Source organism: Trachemys scripta, chromosome 4 (genome assembly GCF_013100865.1).
Source record: "Trachemys scripta elegans isolate TJP31775 chromosome 4, CAS_Tse_1.0, whole genome shotgun sequence".
Taxonomy (NCBI): Eukaryota; Metazoa; Chordata; order Testudines; family Emydidae; genus Trachemys; species Trachemys scripta.
This window is the reverse complement of record NC_048301.1, coordinates 57,221,756-57,241,031: the sequence shown is the minus strand read 5'-3', so window position 1 is coordinate 57,241,031 and position 19,276 is coordinate 57,221,756. Positions and strand designations below refer to the sequence as shown.

The 19,276-nt window shown below is 41.2% G+C and overlaps 1 protein-coding gene across 1 annotated transcript in view; it reads right to left on the bottom strand.

The window, feature by feature from the left end:
- RYR3 (ryanodine receptor 3) overlaps nucleotides 1-19,276 on the bottom strand; it is a 563,198-nt gene that overhangs the window by 62,359 nt on the left and 481,563 nt on the right. Inside the window, exons 81-91 of the mRNA XM_034768994.1 lie at nucleotides 18,994-19,045; nucleotides 17,881-17,937; nucleotides 9,537-9,636; nucleotides 9,256-9,335; nucleotides 8,853-8,929; nucleotides 6,606-6,679; nucleotides 6,328-6,345; nucleotides 5,781-5,861; nucleotides 5,188-5,276; nucleotides 4,497-4,625; nucleotides 4,013-4,117 (exon numbers count right to left, since the gene is read on the bottom strand). Of these exons, the coding sequence (XP_034624885.1) occupies nucleotides 4,013-4,117; nucleotides 4,497-4,625; nucleotides 5,188-5,276; nucleotides 5,781-5,861; nucleotides 6,328-6,345; nucleotides 6,606-6,679; nucleotides 8,853-8,929; nucleotides 9,256-9,335; nucleotides 9,537-9,636; nucleotides 17,881-17,937; nucleotides 18,994-19,045 (862 nt within the window). The remainder of the gene's footprint in view (nucleotides 1-4,012; nucleotides 4,118-4,496; nucleotides 4,626-5,187; nucleotides 5,277-5,780; nucleotides 5,862-6,327; nucleotides 6,346-6,605; nucleotides 6,680-8,852; nucleotides 8,930-9,255; nucleotides 9,336-9,536; nucleotides 9,637-17,880; nucleotides 17,938-18,993; nucleotides 19,046-19,276) is intronic.

The following is a 19,276-nucleotide window of genomic DNA, read 5'->3' as shown; positions in this document are numbered from 1 at the left end:
TTTGAAGGGGTGAACAAACATGTGGACAAGGGGGATCCAGTAGACATAGTGTACTTAAATTTCCAGAAAGCCTTTGACAAGGTCCCTCACCAAAGGCTCTTAAGTAAAGTAAGTTGTCATGGGATAAAAGGGAAGGTCCTTTCATGGATTGAGAACTGGTTAAAAGACCGGGAACAAAGGGTAGGAATTAATGGTAAATTCTCAGAATGGAGAGGGGTAACTAGTGGTGTTCCCCAAGGGTCAGTCCTCAGACCAATCTTATTCAACTTATTTATAAATGATCTGAGAAAGGGGTAAACAGTGAGGTGGCAAAGTTTGCAGATGATACTAAACTGCTCAAGATAGTTAAGACCAAAGCAGACTGTGATGAACTTCAAAAAGATTTCACAAAACTAAGTGATTGGGCAACAAAATGGCAAATGGAATTTAATGTGGATAAATGTAAAGTAATGCACATTGGAAAAAATAACCCCAACTATGCATACAATATGATGGGGCTAATTTAGCTACAACTAATCAGGAAAAAGATCTTGGAGTCATCGTGGATAGTCATCTGAAGATGTCCACGCAGTGTGAAGAGGCAGTCAAAAAAGCAAACAGGATGTTAGGGATCATTAAAAAGGGGATAGAGAATAAGACTAAGAATATATTATTGCCCTTATATAAATCGATGGTATGCCCACATCTCAAATGCTGCGTACAGATGTGGTCTCCTCATCTCAAAAAAGATATACTTGCACTAGAAAAGGTACAGAAAAGGGCAACTAAAATGATTAGGAGTTTGGAACGGGTCCCATATGAGGAGAGATTAAAGAGGCTAGGACTCTTCAGCTTGGAAAAGAGGAGACTAAGGCGGGATATGATAGAGGTATATAAAATCATGAGTGATGTGGAGAAAGTGGATAAGGAAAAGTTATTTACTTATTCCCATACTACAAGAACTAGGGGTCACCAAATGAAATTAATAGGCATCAGGTTTAAAACAAATACAAGGAAGTTCTTCTTCACGCAGCGCACAGTCAACTTGTGGAACTCCTTACCCAAGGTGGTTGTGAAGGCTAGGACTATAACAGCGTTTAAAAGAGAACTGGATAAATTAATGGAGGTTAAGCCCATTAATGGCTATTAGCCAGGATGGGTAAGGAATGGAGTCCCTAGCCTCTGTTTCTCAGAGGATGGAGATGGATGGCAGGAGAGAGATCACTTGATCATTGCCTGTTGGTCCACTCCCTCTGGGGCACTTGGCATTGGCCACTGTCGGCAGACAGGATACTGGGCTAGATGGACCTTTGGTCTGACCCGGTTCGGCCATTCTTATGTTATGTTCTGCAGAAACAACTCCAGGCCAATCTAAGAAAAATAGTGATGGGTTTCAAAGAGTTCCATCTCACTTTCCTAAACTGGAAGGAAGGCTAATATGACATGGGACTTTTAGGAAGGCGGGAAGTAAACTGCGGAGTAAAGCTTGCTGAAAACTGTCTGATGGAAAATTTTCCGTTTGAAAATACCAATTTAATTAAACCAAAATGTTCTGCAGGAGCAAGTCAATGCCATTGAAACTTCTGATGAAAATCAGACAAACAAGCTGCCTGGCTCACCTTCCTGGGGTCCCAGATACTTCCCCCTCCCCCCGCTTCCCTTGTTTCTGGGCAGCCTGGTTTCTCAGAATCCTTGACTCCTCAGCAGCTCATCAGGCAAGCATCTGGGCAGACCAAGAAGCTGAGAAGCCCCCCCAAAAAATTCATTTCCCCCCAAATGGTATTTTTCTTGTCTTTTCTACCTGAGAAAAAAATTGCGATTTTGTTTTTTGTTCCAATTTGGAATAATTTTTGTTTCCGTGTGTGGGGATTGGAAAATCCTATTCCCACACAGCTCTACTGGAGAGGGAGGAAGCTGGCAGAAAGATCTTTTACTCCTGAGGCCATTCTGTGCCAAAAAATTAAAAATTCTGCACACACTATTTTAAAATTCTGCAAGTTTTATTTGTCAATAAATAAATGCAGAGGCTACAGCATGGCATTGGGGAGCTCAGACCACTGGCTGCACGAAGGTGGGAGATCACCCAGCAGCCCCCCATCTCCACCCCATGACACGGACTCAGCGGTGAGGCTGCACCCGACTCTGACACAGCATAAGGCCTGAGCCTGCCCCAGCCCCAGAAACACCCTGGGGCCCTGCCTCTCTCTGCCAGGTGCACCAGGTGGGGGCAGGCAGGCTCAACCAGGCTGGATCCAAGTGTGAAGGGGATCAGTGTGGGGGGATCCAGGTGTGGGGTGAGAGGATTCTTTGTGGGACAATCTGGGTGCAGGCAGCTCAATGGGGGCGGTCTAGGTGTGGGGGGATCTGGATGCACACAGGCTCATTGGGGGGGTTCCAGGTGCAGGAGTAATGGGACTCTGCAGGGGCTTCCAGGTGAAGGTGGTTGGGGCTCAGCGGAGGGGTCTGCATGTGGAAATCTCAGCAAGGGAGTCTGCTGGGGGAGTGGGGCTTGGTGGGGTGAGGGTCTGGGTAGAGCTAGTTGGGGGTCAGTGGCATGGGGGTCTGGATGTGGGGGCTCAGGGTGGTGCAGGAGGGATGGGGCTTGTCAGTGTGGGGGTTTGAGTGCAGGGAGCTCAGTGGGGGGTGGTCTGAGTGCAGAGGTGGGGGGAGTTCTGAGTCAAGGGTCTGGATGCAGGGGAGTGCCAAATGCAGGGGTTGAGGTCCAGTGCGGTGGGGTTCAAGTATGGAGGATTCTGGGTGTATGGGGTGAGACTTGGCGGGGGTGTCTGGGTATGGGAGGTCCGGATGCATAGGGATTGGGTGGATGGGGGAGCAGCTCCCCATACAGTGATCCCTCCCCCTGCAGCTGAGGAGTGATGGGTCCAGGAGATGATAACGAGCTTCCTGCAGCTGGGAGAGGTTTCTGGGTCTTGGTCTGACACAATCCCAATCACACCCATGGCAGGGGAAGAGGAAGTCCCATCCTCTCCTGCCTCCAGCCCAGCCGGGACTAGCAGCTGTTCCAGGCTCAGGGTAGGAGTCACTGGGTGGGGTGTCCCCAGCCTCGTGGTGATTTACCTCTCTGCAGGCTGCCTGAAACTATGTACCTGCACTGCTAGGGAGTGGTGTATGACTGCTCTTGCAGCTTCCCTTTGCTTCTCTGTCAGAAAGTCTTTTTTTCTACAGGGAAGCAAAGAAATCAGCGGGGGACATAAATTCTGCGCATGCACAGTGGCACAGAATTCCTGCGGGAGTAAGAACCTTTAAAAATAACCTATATCTATTATCACAATGCAAATTGTAAATATGCTAATCGGTTCTGTTCTTTTTTGACATAGAGGCAAATACCCTATCAGTGAAATGAGGATATTACTATTTTTTTCTTTAAAACATTTTACTGTATTTTTTTAAATCTAAAGCAAATATGATGGATGCCATATAAAATTTCTATTATACTGAGAGATTTTACCATTTTCCTGAACTTTCTTGTTACATAGCTATTGCTGAAAATGGTAAACATCTTTGAAAACTGTAGAACTTAAATGCACCACTTGTATGTTCTCAACTGATGGAAAGCACCTAATTTCAAAGAGAAATCTTTTGAAAAAAGCAAAAACCACCAGATTATTTAAAGTGGCTGTGAATAAGGAGCTTCAGATTCATTAACATGGTACATGTAGGCTGGCCATTTAAAAAAAAAAAAGTCCCTTAGCCATATAAGGGCAATTAGGTAATGAATGATGTGTCTGAAGAGAATTGAAGCACACTGTATGTGGACATGTTTAAGAGGTTAGCTGACTCACTTGAGCATAGGAGGAGAATCATAATTCATAGAGCAGAAGGCCCAACATTTTTTTCTAGGGCTATCATCTAAGTTTAGAGCTATTTGTTACATAATGAAAATAAGAATGCTATACACAACTGAACAGAGACCGTGCTCCTAATTGACTTATAGCTTTCACTGCACATTTTATTGCATTTTATGCTTACAATATAGATGCACTATAGATAATTGTTGAACAACTGAAAATACCTTAGAGAGTTTCATTTGCATGTTGGCAAAAACATGAAGGAAGCCAACAACTGCATCCCACAGCCTACTGTGAGCCAGACTCTGCTGGTTACCTATGCAAGGACCCTAAAAATAAAGAAAAGCATAAAGAAAAAATATGTATCAATCGGGTTAAGAAATACTTTTCCTATTTAAGACTTCTAGTTGAGCAATCCAAGAAATAGGTACAATTTTCCATGAAGTTATTCTAGAATGTCTTCCAAAATATAATCACCACATAGGTTGTGAATGTAATGCATTAGACAATCACAAAAATATCTATAGATTTTTACATTCTGGACCAGATCCACAATTGATGTAATTGAGCATAGCTCAGTTCAAATCAATGAAGATGAAGCTATGTCAATTGCCAACTTACACCAGCTGAGGATCAGGCAGTGTATATGTAAATACATTTACTGTAAATATTGAAATTTGAACATCCCTGTGTCAGGTTTCCATTTACCTGGATATATTCTGTAAGTGAGTTGAAAATTTGTTTGGTAACAGCCAAAGCTTTAGAGAAGTTACGCTGTCCAGATTCATCAATCACGTTTTTTCCTGAATAGTACCAATAGAAGTCACTAATTGATTCCTAAGAACAAATGACAATTATATTTTTCCACTCTCATATTATATGTTCAGCAATTACCATACATTATCACATCAACAGAAATTGAAATGGTAGATAGGATTTCACATTTTTATGTGCTTTTATTTCTAACCACAATAATGTTATACAATTTTGTCCAATTATGTGTTCTGCAGTTATCAATACTGAAATGCATTATCACTCAGTTGTTTTACAAAGACACATCTGACAGTTAAGGGCTGTTTAAAAATGAAGATAACAAGTGCGTACATTTTAATATTAAAGCTGTTAGTTACAGGATTACCACACTAGTAATCACAAATGAAATTAAGTCCATCCAAAATATGTGCAGTCATGAGCATGTGCACCAGGTGAGAGAGCAGAGGGTGCAGAGAGCTTCCTCATTCACCTGCACAGGGGTGGGGACAAAGTGATCTTTGTGATACTCCCAGTGCAAAGACTACACAAAGCTAGTGCTGCTCCTCGTTTTAGCCTCACAAAAGTGCAAGGGGAGGGGAATAATTTATTCTTTGTTTTGTCTTTGTCTTTTTTTTTTTTTTTTTACCTGAAGACGTAAGAGATAGTCAACAGTGCTGATAATAATATTCACTGTTGTAGTGTTGCCCATCTGAGTACGCAGGAAATTCTGAAAATCTGAAATCACAAATAATTTGTGTTTGATAAATATATATGTATAAGAAACAAAAAAAATAGGAGATTATTCCACTATATTAAAGAGGAAAGTTACTCTTATAGCTACTAATTGTGAAAGACCGTCTCATATACACTACACTTAAAAGCACTTATGCTTATCAAAGAGTCTGGAAATTTTATTGAAATATATCATAATTGAAACATATAACAAGAACTTTTTTGTGAATATCCTGCCATCCATCTTTCTATTAATGGTGAGAGGCATAAATTCTGGAATGTCATTACGACTGTTAGTTAAAGGGTGAAAGTTAAAGATTGAACGTTGATTAGATTGCATGGTTTGTCACATTTTGAAGAACCACTTTAGCTTAGAGTGTTGACTTGATTACCTTTAGCAAAAAACAGAAAGTCAATTTGAATAGCATCAATACTAAGGACTACTGTCCTTCCTTTTAAGAGTCTGAATACAATCACTTTCCTGAAAATTCATTCCAGTCTACTTACCATTGTTATGACCTTCACAAAGCAGCTGTAAAAATCTAAACAGATCTCGAGTAAACTCATCATTCTGTAGCACTTTCTCACCTTGAAAATATATAGTACAATGAATGTGATCATTGTTCATTATGAAACATGCAAAACATATATTCTTCAAACAGCGTCCTTCAAAATAAGTGATTCTAATAAAAAGCAAATACTGTAAGCTGCTTTAAAGTAATTTTAAATAAATGTACTGAGAGTAATGATAATAAAACAAATTATGAAACAGAAAAAGCAAAAGCCAAAATATTTAGCACTCCAATGCATTCATGGTAAAAACTACTGGACTAAAGTTCTAATAAGTAAATGGTTAGTTGTCAATAAAACCATGCCTTAAATATGAAAGACACTTCTTTAATTAAGCATCAAACTCTTTGTCCAAGCTCAACACGCAACCTGCTGCAGACCATAAAACTAAACCTAAAGGATGTCTGGGAAGATGCAATTAAAGAAGATTTCTTTCTGTATTTGCAACACACAATAGCATCAAAAGCTGTAAACCCAAACGTACCACGCTCACGAACGATGACTGTGGATCAGAGAAAAATAATAAGAATACAGGATAAGCAAATTGTAAGTTACATGATAATTTCCGTTCAAATGTTTACTGCTAGAATTTTAATAAACATTAACCATGTTAAAAAGGCTAATCTAATCCTAATTTTAATGAGGCTATCAATAAACAGAGCAATGTGCTAAAACAGCCCTGAAAATTCCAGTTTTAGAAGGAAGCATAATAAACTCTTTAATTGCTACTTGAATTAAATGGGTTTTATTCATTGTACTTACGAGTTCCTTCTTCAGTAACCATTCCAAGGCCTTCTGCTTTATTCTGTCTCTCAAATGCATTCAAGTCAAGAACACTTTTAACAAAGCACAGAAAATTGAGAAAGTTCTACTGCTGTATGTAATGGCAAAATTAATTTCCTCCATGAACTCTCTGGAAGCCTTGACCCACACGTTTTACCCATTGTGATACACACAGACTGGTATATATAAAATGAAACATGTTTTAAATAAAAGGATTTGGAGGGGGATATGGGCCCAGTGTCTGTTTCTGAAAAGATACAGGTTTAAATCTCCTCTTGATATACACCTATTACTACCATTAATATCAAGAGGAGTTACACATCTACATGTAGAAGAGAAAAGGAACCCAAAATATTATTCAATTGTGCCCCACCCCCAAAAAGGTCATAATTGGAGTTCACTTTATTTCTCATTCGTATAGTTTCTACCAAACTGTTATCATTTAAAAGGACTCCATTGAGAGTCTAATTGTCTTGCAAGGTCAAAATGTATTGAAAGATTGATTTTCTACTCCTGAGGGCATTCTGCGCCAAAAAAATTAAAAATTCTGCACATAATATTTTAAAATTCTGCAAATTTTATTTGTCAAATAAATCTGGAGGCTCCAGCATGGAATTGGGGAGCATAGGCCACTGGCTGCACAAAGGTGGGAGATCACTGTGTAGCTCCCTGCCCCCTGCCCCCGGGACAGGGACTCAATGATGAGGCTGCACCCAACCCTGACACAGCGCAAGGACCGGGCCTGCTCCAGAAACACCCCAGGGCCTCAGCAAGGCAGGATCCAGTGTGCAGGGGCTTAGTGTGGGGGGATCCGGGTGTGGGTTGAGAGAGTTCTGTGTGGGGCAATCTTGGTGTGCTCAGTGGTGGATCTGGGTGCGGGAGCTTGTTGGGGGGTTCTGGGTACAACGGTATTGGACTCTGCAGGAGAGTCCAGATGAAGGTGGTTGGAGCTCAGCAGGGGGATAGAGCGTGGTGGGGGTCTGATTGTTGGGGGCTCAGTGGGGGGTCCAGATACTGGGGAAGTGGGGCTCAGTGGGGTGTGGATCCAGCTGCAGCTGGTTGGGGCTTGATGGGGAGGGGATCCGGGTACAGGTGGCTTGTCGCAATGGTCCAGTTGCAGGGTGAGTGGGGCTCATCAGCAGGGTTCTAAGTGTGGGGTGTGTGTGTGAGACTCGGTGGCAGAGTCTGGGTATGAGGGGGTCTGGATGCATGGGGATTGGGCGGATGGGGGAGCAGCATCCTGTACAGGGATACCTCCCCTTCCAGTGGAGGAGTGATAGGTGCAGCAAGTGGGGCCGGGATTTTCAGGGCTTCCTGCAGCTGCGGAAAAATCTGAGGGTGGTCTGATCTGGCTCCGACCTCCACATCCCAGCCGGGACTAGCAGCTGAGCCTGCCATAGGATAGGAGCCACCAGCCAGGTCTTCCCAAGTCCTGCTCCCTGCCCCACAGTGATTTACCTCTCTGGCAGCTGCCCTGGGCACCCGAAACATACTGCTAGAGAGCATGACTGTTCTTGTGGCTTCCCTTTGCTTCCCCATCAAAAAGTCATTTTTCTGTGGGGAAGCAAAGAAATCTGCGGGGGACATAAATTCTGTGCATGTGCAATGGTGCAGAATTCCCCCAGGAATAATTTTTATTGCTAATACAGCAAAGCTCATTTCCCAGAACAGAAGATGGTAACCTCTCTCTCTACACTGGTGAAATAATTTTATTTCTCTAATCTGAATACATTTTAATCTTTTTAGCTAGTGCAGTTCATTTAGTTTCACAGTGACACATGCACTTGTTTTTATTCACAGTGATATTATTTAAAACCAAAAACTGAAACACTAGCATATTGTTTCCAGTGTCCTTTACATTTTATGGTCTGTCTTCAAATGAACTTTGTTTTTACTATTGCCCAGAAAGACACACAAGGGCAACAGGTACTACTGTCATTGCAGATTACCACTGAGATAAAACCTACTAAATGCTGTATTACTCTTATATGTGCTTGCTAAGAAATACAAGGTCAGCCTACGCTTTATCTTCTCTTGGAAGAATATTCCACAGATGAACTTACTCTTTTTAAGTGCCTAAGATCCACAAATACAATTCCCTCTAGATCAATTCCCAGCTCAGTTGTTGACTGCTGTAATCCAAACCTTCAAAATGCACCAACTCTGAGCAATTAGCCACCAAACTAGATGCTACTAAAGCTGTCACAACATGGTTTGTGCTTTTACCTGCAAGACTGCATTAAGCCAGAGAGACTCTGAAAAAATCCAGCATCCTTCTTCTCTTTAAGGTAATCTAACATTTTCTAGAGGAGAGAGAGATTTAGGAAAATCTATATAAAAATCATAATAATTTGACAATTTGCCAAATTATCATTGTCATATTGACAAAACTGGCCAGTAATATATTTGATCTTTGCTTTGACTAAAATGTAGTTTGCTCTAGCCTTAATCATGTTACTATGCATCTAATTGTTCAACCAGCCAGAATATTACTCCCCACATTTTTTGCCATCTAATCTAAAATTAACCAAACTCCTCTTAGCATAAGAGCAGTAGTATTAAACTAAAATTCTCAAAATAATATGCTTCCTTTACAAAGAGAAGGCTTGTAAAAGTTAAATATTGTTACCTGCTGAACTAAGGTATTACCAGCATTTAGAATGGCAATGCCAAGTTTTAATGTTTCAATAACCATGGGGCCCAGTTCACCTGTCAAAACAATCATATAATAATTAAAATCTGTGCTAATGTAACTGATTAGATTGGAAAAACAGAACAGAGACGATACCTAATGTAGTTCATAATATGCATTTAATTCTGATTTATTATATACTATGCACTTAGTAAGCTGATATATTTATATAATTGCAAATAGGTTTAACATAATTTAAATACTTCACAGAACTTTACCTTTGCTTGCACTAATCATCTGAAGAACCATCTCAGCAGCTCCACGATCGTGCAGACGAGCTTGCTGATAAAGAGTTTTCTGCTTTTCCATTTCTTTCTCCTGAGTTTGGAAACAAACACCACAATGAATGCACTATTTGCATGTACATACAGCATGACCAGTACGGCTATAGAGTCAGATTAGCTGCACTCAGGCAGAGCTTGGCTGGACCACAAAATCTGATCCATAATGCACCTGGTGGCCAGAAGATAGGCTTCTCTCTCAAACTGCTCCATCTTTTAAAGGAGTGTTGTTTTTAAACCTTCTGTTCCTTAATTCATCTATTCCTCACCTGTACATCTCCTCTACAAGAGGGTGGGAAATATTCAGCAACAAGAAAATTTAAAATAGGCAACATTGTCTGAATCTGAAGGATGGATTTTGTTGACTATAGATCTGTGTGCTTGTGCCAAATAGAACATAAAAATTAGAAGTGGGCTTTGAGCAGGAGGTTGGACTAGATGACTCCTGAGGTCTCTTCCAACCCTAATCTTCCATGATTCTAAAGTGAAATAAGAACTGAACTTTATGTTTTCTCAGCCCCTAAAATAATCTGAACTTTATTAAAGGTTGGGAAATATCTGATTAAAACCACCTCCCTCTTCTTGCAGAACCTTTACCATTCCTGGATGCCACTTCCTAAACCAGTTCTTCCCCTCATACTGCTGCTTCCTGCCTGTAGTCTGCATGTTCGAATCTCTTTAATGGAGCAGTTTTTATGATCACAAAAATACACAATAATTTGGATTTATTTGTACTGAGGACTTCTCTTTCAATCTACTTGTTTATTTGTTAGGTATATCCACTATGCACATAACTAATATTCAAATCAGTTGTAATGTTGGTTAAAGAAATAAAGCCTGACTGACTGGTATACTATTACATTTTGCAAAAAGAACGGGAGTACTTGTGGCACCTTAGAGACTAACAAATTTATTTGAGCATAAGCTTTCGTGGGCTACAGCCCACTTCTTCGGATGCATAGAATGGAACATATATTGAGGAGATATATATACGCATACAGAGAGCATGAAAAGGTGGGAGCTGTCTTACCAACTCTGAGAGGCCAATTAAGTAAGAGAAAAAAAACTTTTGAAGTGATAATCAAGATAGTCAGTCAAGATAGCCCAGTACAGACAGTTTGATAAGAAGTGTGAGAATACTTACATGGAGCCTAAGTTGATTGTATCTAGTTTGCATATCAATTCAAGCTCAGCAGTTTCTCGTTGGAGCCTGTTTTTGAAGCTTTTCTGTTGCAAAATTGCCACCCGCAGGTTTGTCATTGAGTGACCAGATAAGTTAAAGTGTTCTCCTACTGGTTTTTGAATGTTATGTTTGAATGTTCTTGCTGAGTTAATGGCTACAAGAAAAGTGATGCTATGGAAAGGAGGGACATGGAGCAAGTAGCTAAAGGCTCAAAGCACGGGAGGATGACTTGGGAGTACTGAAAGAACAAGATTCAGGTCCCACTGGGGAGTAGACTTTTGAGTAGGTGGGAAGGTTTTTATTAGGCCTTTCCAGAATCTATTGGTCAGTGGATGTACAAAGACTGAGTAGCCCTGAGAAGTTGGATGGTATGCACTGATCGTCGCCAAGTGGTCTTGCAAGGAGCTGATGGACAAACAATGTTTTCAAAGATAAGATGTAGTCCAAGATGAGAGAAATATTTGTAGTTTCTGGGAAAATGCCTCTTTGGAGTGCTCAAGAAGAGAAGTGCTTCTATTTAGCTAGGTAACATTTGGTAGTAGAGTTCTTTCTACTGTTACAGAGGATTTCTCATATGGCTGTGGAGCATGAATGTTCTAAGGATGATGCCTATCCAAATACCAAGCCCTGAGATGGAGTGTACACAGATTGGGGTGCTTGATCTTGCCATTCTCACTGGGTCAGGAGTTCAGGGAATGTTGATAGGATGATTGGTGGTCAGGATGACATCCACAGGATCTTGGGAAACCAGAAATGGTGGGGCCAGAAGGGGGCAATGAGGATGCCCCATGCTCTGTCCTGCTGGATTGTGTGTTAAACTTGTGACAGGAGAGGTAATGGATGGAAGGCACAATTGAACTGGTCCAACCAAGGAAGAAGCAGAGTGTCACCCTGGGAGTGGTGACCTAGTGCTCCTCTGAAGCAATATGTGGTGCATTTCCTGTTCACTTGAGAGCTGAACAGATCCCTGGTTGGGGGCCGCCATTGAGTGAAAATACTATGCAGTATTGAGTCATGGAGCTCCCTCTCATGGTCAATTGGAAAATGTGCTTGCAGATTCCCTCAGCAGACATGTTGCTTCCCTTGAAGATAGGTTGCCAATAGGGTGATTTGATTGCTGATATGCCAGATCCAGAGACTGACTGCTTCTGTACATAGGAAGGCGGATCTTGCTCTCCCCTGCTTGTTAATGTAGAAGACAGTCATAGTGTTGTCTGACATTATAAGGACATGGTGAGCGCAGATAAACAGAAGAAAGGACTCACATGGCTTCTGGACTGCTCAAAACTTCAGGATATTGACATGCATCCTGGATTCTCAAGATGTCCAGGCACATTGTGCTGTGTGGCTGTTCATGTGGGCTCCCCAATCTAATAGGGATGCTTCTGTAATAATGGTCCTGGCCAGATACCCAATGAGGATTTGTCCACAATAGCAGCGAAGACAATAACTTGGCCGGAACTGTCACTATGAGGTTCATAGAATGACGGCTTGGAGACTATACTGACCACAGCCAAGTTTGAAGGCAATGAAGGTGGAGTCCTGCGAATGGGATGATGTAGGTGCACAAACCCATATAACCTAAGAGGGACAGACATGTCTTGATGGTAGTCAAAGGTTGCTTGTGACATGAGTTATGATATTGTTCATGGTCTGGAACCTGTCCTTGGGCAGGTACAGTTTTGCGGTGACGGAATATAAAGTTGCCCCGATGAAGTCCAGAGATTGTGTGGGGGTGAGAACAGATTTTTTTAACATTCATTCTGACTCCCAGTGAAGAGAGGATGTGTAGCATCATGGAAGGGGATGCATAGGCTTCCTGGCAGGACTTGGCAACAAGGAGCCAGTCATTGAGATCATGATGTCTGATGTGGGCTGCTACTACTGAGAATATCTTGGCAGGACCGGCCCACAACATTTTGGCACCTGAGGTGGGGAGCTCAAATGACGCCCCCATGCTCCCTCACTTGGGCCAAAACTTTGAAAGGTCTCAATTCTGCCTTCTTCCTGTTCTACTCCTCTCATGGTACTGCTCTGCTACCTACCCCAATAAAGGAGAACTAACAACTTAAGATGCCTTGTTCAAAAATGTTAAGTAACACTTAACTTTCAAACGCCTGAACAACCAATGTAACTTTTCTTGTCTGCATAGTAAACACTGGCATTTTTATCTGTTTGAATAATCAAAGTGATGCTTTCCATGCCTTCTTGGTTGCAAAGATTTGAACTGCTTCCTGAAGGTCCACAGTCTGGGCCAGCTCATGCTCTATTGAGAAAGTTGCAAGGCCGACCAGCCTCTCCTGTGTCACTGTGGAGCGGAGATGTGTTTTTATTAACTTCAGCTTGGAGAAGCTGCGTTCTCCAGTAGCAACAGTTACAGGAAGTGTTAGAAGTATGCGCAGAGCAACAAAAGCATTTGGAAAGAGGGTGGTCATCTTATTTGTGAACATATATTCCAGAACAACCTTTGGAGTTGATCCTCCTGAAATGTATCTTGAAAGGGCTTTCAGTTCATCACCTAAATCACTCGCACCAATATTGCGCATGTCATCATGTATCAACACTATCTCTAGTGCTCTGCATTGCTGGTATAGGTCTTCTTCAGGTACAGTGAGGAGTTCTGGAATATCATACAACATCCCAAATATACTACTGTGTTCTTTGAGCTGCATGAAACATTCTTCAACTGACTGACTGTATTGCACAATCTAGCACCTGGTTAAAGAATTCAACTTTGAATTGTTGTTTGGGGTCTCTTATGGGATTATCCCGTGCCTCATAATCAATATGTCTTCTTCTTATATTCTTGAATGGGTGGGAAAATAGCTTCAGTGTGAAGTTCCTCTGCCAACTTCTGCGCACTCTTCAGAACGTTTTGAAATCCCTCATCTGACCAGTAAGACTGTAGGTATGACTTTGCTTTGTCCAGTTGTTCCATTGCTCCAGATATATCAAGGTCAACACCTTGGAGTCTCTTGCTTACAACATTTATTTCAAACAGTATGTCATGCCACAACACTAAGCCACACAGAAATTTGAAGTTATGTATGTTTCTGGTGATTCCATTTCCCTCTGCCACTGTTCTCCATTTCCTGTCATAGCATTATCCTCCATAATGGGAACTATGGCATCATCTATCTTCCCAATTAGGTGTTTGATAGGCTTTATCGCCTCCACTCGACTTTCCCATCGTGGGGCACTCACTGGTTTCAGTGTCAGAGAGGATGTTCCCAGATGTTGCTTCAAAATTTGCCATTGATGAGATGATGCAGAGAAAAATACACAGATGCTTTGAATTACATTAAAAAATTCAGCCGCCTCATTAGAAGCTGATGCTGCATCACTGACCACCAAGTTCAATGAATAAAGAACGGCATGGGACAAAAAAAGCTCGAAAGTTTAACTCTCGGATCTGTGTCTGCACTCCTCTGTTCTTTCCTCTCATGTTGGCATCATTGTCGTAGCCCTGACCTCTCATGTCAGCTATCACAATTCCCGTATCTTCCGGCTTTTTAAGAAGCACCTTTGTCATACCAGCTCCTGTAGAATCATCAATGTCAATAAATTCTAGAAAATGCTCTCTGACAGTCACCATTGCAGGGACATTTTCACTAGGTTCTGTTGTTGTTACAAAACACATCATTAAAGTCATTTGCTCCGTATGGCTGATGTCAGGTGTGCAGTCCAGAATAACAGAGTAATATCTTGCTGACTTCAGATCTGCCACAATCTTCTGTTTGACTTTTCTTGCCAGTAACTGTATGATCTCATTTTGAATTGTTTTTCCAGAGTAGTGATGTATGTACATTTCTTGGGTGGTGACTCTTCTTAGATGCTCCTGGAGTACAGTATCAAACTCAGCCATCAGCTCCACAATTTTAAGGAAGTTTCCATTGTTTGGCACACACAGCTGATCTGAAGTGCCACACAGTGCTAGGTTTTGGGTAGCAAGCATTCTCATAATGGCAATGAGCTTTTTCAGAACATTTTGCCAGTAAAGAGACTTATGCAATCTTCTCTTGATGCTGATCATCTATGGTGGTCTTTAACCTTAGTCTCATCTCAAGCTTTTTCCGCCTATGGAATGCTCGCTGGTGATTTGTTGCCTTCTCATGGCATGCCAAATTTCTAGCCAGATTTTTCCAGTCCTTTGTTCCTGTAGAACCCAATGTGGCTGGACCATTAGACTGGAAGAGTTTGCAACAAAAACAGTATACAGCATTCTCGGTTTTTGAGTACATAAGTCAGGGCCTCTCCACTTTGTCACCATTGGGGATTTTGCACCAGTAATGTGTTGGATGGAAACTTCTATTTTCATTGTCTTTGGGGAACATGAAGTTTTTCCACTTACTGTAGCCCATGCACTACAAGGAAGTCCCTCAGGCTACTGCTCAAGTGGATCCACAGTCCTAGATCATCTAGACTTAAGGAACTAAACTCAGCAGCAGCTGTTTCTTGCGTCTCCACCACACTCTTCTCTGATCTACACTTTTCTGCAGGAATGTGCATGGTTACATCCATTTGAGATGGAGATATGGATACTTCAGTAGCTGCCAGGTCACCTGAACTCTGACTAACTGGAAGATCAGGCATCTCCTCACCACTCACATCCTCACTGGGGCCGGAAGGCTCACCGTGAACATTTGTGTCTACGTATCTCAGGAGAGCTCCTTCCTGCTTAGATAGAAAAGCTTCCTTTGCTTTCTTTCTTTTTCTGAATGCTGCCCCAGAGGGGCGTTTTCTTCTTTCACTCATGACTGCTGTTCTGTGCCACCTAGAGTGGCTCTCAACACTCAATTGAAGGGGACAAATAAGCAGGTTGGTAGCAGGGCCTGAGTGAGGGAAGATATCAGTATCTTAAGGACCTAACTGGCTCCTACGACTTCAGTTGACTGCCTGTTCTCCTCAAGTGGGTTCAAGGAAGCAGCAGGAAACAGGAAGCTCCCTGAGAAGCTGTGTTAATCAGTCCAGGCTTCTGGGGATGCTAGACAGGTACATAAGAGATTCCTCCCTCCTCTCTCTCCCTGCAGCTCCTGCTGCTTTCCGTTATTCCCTCACCTTTTCTCCTGCCTGCCTGTTATGTCTCCTGTGTCCTCCTTCCTCCAGCACAGCACTCCACCATCTCTATCCATCTAGATCAGAGAGAATACATATGCACCAGCAGCAGACACAATTTTCTACACTCTGGGTCCTAGTGGCATCCCCACACTCTGGCATCTGAGTCGGCCGCCTCAGTTCGCCTCATGGTAAGGCCAGCACTGTATCTTGGTAAAGGTCACTATTCTGAAGGAGTGTACTTGGTGCTGAAAATGGTTGGAGCCTTCCATGAATCTAAGAAAGCATTTGTGAGCAGGATGAATGTCTACATGAAAGTACTTGTCCTGCATATCGAGAGCCATGAACCACATGCCCTTTTCTAAAGATGGAATTATAGCTGTCAATGGGAGCATGTGAAATCTGAGTTTGTGAATGAAGTGGTTGAGATGGCAGAGGTCGAGGATTGGTCTCCAACCATTCTTCTTTTTTGGGTATCAGGAAGTAGGTAAAGTAAAACCTTTTCTTGGTATTGAGAAGGGATGTATTTTATTGCTCGTCACTGCACTGTCACCTCTTGTTTGAGAATACTCTCATGAGAGTGGTCCCCAAAGGTGAGTGGGGATGGGTTTTTTGGAGGAAGTAGGGATGCAAACTCTATTGTTTAGCCAAAGTGGATGATGTTCAGCACCCACTCGTCCATTGTTACTGCACTCCAGGTGTTTAAAAGGAGTGCTAAATGACCCCCAAATGGTGTGAGGGGGTTGAGGGGTTGGTCTTAGTGTTTTGCGGCTCTTAAGATCCTGTCAATAATAACACTGAGCCAGGGGCTGAGATTGAGGTGTTCAGCCTGTTACAGATGGTGTAGGAAAATGGGACTTTTGACCCCTCTGTCTCTTATGTGGTAGTTCATAGAGACTCTGGTGGAAAAACTGCTGAGCCACATATCTAGATTTGAGCAATGGGCGGTGAAACTTCCTCTTGGGGCAGGCATGTATATCCCCAGCGAACAGAGGGTAGCCCTGGAATCCTTCATGGAGGGACTTGTCCATTGAACAGAGGTTGAAGAGGTGTGATTCATCAAAGGGGAGGTCCTCAATGGTATTCTGGACCTCCCTTGGGAACCCTGATGCATGGAGCCATGACTCCATGTGCACGATAATAGCCGTGAATACTCCTTTCTAGATCCATTGCTAGATTAACTGATAAACTATGTAGAATAAATGTATTTGATAGAGAGATTAATGAAATAAGGATGGTTGCATGATGCTCCAAAAGATTAAACTGCTCCAGGTATTAGGGGCAGCATGGAAGACGACAAAAAGATGACAGTGGGAGAAGGAAACTAAGGGAGTGTTGAGGTGTGAGCTAGAGCAGAGTCAACAGAAGGGAAAGTAAGAAGAAATGAAAACAAAATATAGCTCAGCTGGCAGAATTTATTATTTTTTTAAATAATTTTGACTGATAATGTTTATTTTTTAGTATTTTTTCAATTTTTATCTATTTACATTTTCACAGTTGCAGGAAACTCTGGGGGAAATCAGACAGACAGAAATCAGACAATAGACAATGAGTTTCAAAATATTAAAGCTTTATAACCATTGAAACACAAATTGTCAAAACAGGAAGTAAATATCTTAAAATCAAACTCTATTAAGTTCTCAATCAGCATTTTTCATTCTTTACCTATCTGTAAATTTCTGTTATTATCGATTAAAATATTTTTTCATCAGTTTGTGCCTGTAACTTGATGTTTATTGACATTTACAGATAAAAATCTAATCTTTCCAAGCCTAAAAATAGGCAGGAGCAGATTCAGGCAAAGCCTTAAGGGTAATGGATTAGAAATTTGAGCGTGATGCAGATAGCTTGCCAGCCTATTCTATAGCTTTTCTGGTTCCAGAAATTTGTGTTAATACATTGACCTGCTATTATATAAATAATGTAGCAAAACTTCTCCATATCCTCCACATGGCTATTGTCATTGCATCTCTTCTATCAGGCTCCTGTCAAAATGATGTTCTGTGCTTTAACTCAGTGTGGAAAGACAGTTTAAACTCTCACCTCAAATGTCTTCTCTTTTTCTTCATCCTCTTCTTCCTCTTCTTCACTTTGACAGCTCTTTTTACATTAGAACAAGAAATTGCAAATTTATACTCAGTTTGAAACAAACTGTGGTTATTTTTATTACAATTTGTGCTGAGTGAACAAAAAGCAATTAACAGAAACTTTCTAAAACAATTACAAGCATAAGCAGAAAATTAAGCATATTAAAACCTACTCTACGTAAATACTGCAACTTTACTTACTACTGACAATGCAGCTAGCACAGAGATTTAGAGAGGGAAAAGCCATTAGTAGTTAAAGCATTTAAAATATATATATTTATAATGTTTAACACTTATGCTCCTGAATGCTAAGAAATTAATATGCCTCAAGGCTGAGAGTGCCTTAAAGTATTAGCCCACACGTAGAAAAACTCAACAAATAAAATGAAGTTGCTATTCCAGGTTGTGGTTTTTTGGTCATACTTCAGTACATTTATCTATAGTATATGCCTTTGATCTCATGTTTTTTTCTCAGATGAAGTTGTAATTCCATTTGACCCTGTTATGAATATTGATTTTTATTGATTTGTGTCTGTAAGTACTGATTGCCAAACATTAAATGCCATCCAGGGATTAAAGCATGCTGATTTTCTATGACCTATTTCATAATAAATATATTGTTAAGGAGCAAATATTAAGTCCTGTCTCCGTCCATACTCTAGGTAAGTTTACACTGAAGTCAATAGTAGTTTTGTCTGAAGAGGGTCTCTAAAATTTTTTATTTTAAAGCATTAAATCATTTTCTGTTTAAGACAGCGTAGCAGAAGTGGCAAAATAATAATTTTCTGTAGTAGGAAAAGTCCCATGTTTGGGCCCTAACAACGGGTTAAATTCTGCCATCAATTACACCTGTGCTAATCCAATGAATTAAATTCAACCCCATGGGAGTGCGTAACTCAGGGAAGAACTTGATTCAATGTTTCCATAAAAATATGGCTAGAGTACAAACCAGGAACCACTAATATCAAGAGACAAAAGGATAAAAGGAGAAAGCATGCAGAAAATATACACAAATAAATTGGAGGTGCATGTGTGGGATGGGGAATGGGGCTTGAAATTAAATATTTACCTTGGCCATCATGGCTGAATAGGCAGTGTATAAAGGATCATCATCTAGTTTGCTGTAGGGGGAAAAAATGTAATTCAAAATGCTTATTATATGGGTTTAACATCAGAGGTTCTTATAATGCTGCCAGAACGCAGGTTTCATTTTCATTAAGGGGAAGGTATACACTTCATTACCTGCAAGCCATATTGAAAACATCTCCTAATCTCTCAGTCCATGTGAAATTCTTTGTTAAAATGTATTTTATTCATATGTATGTGCAGGTGAGTAAGATAGTTATGTATTT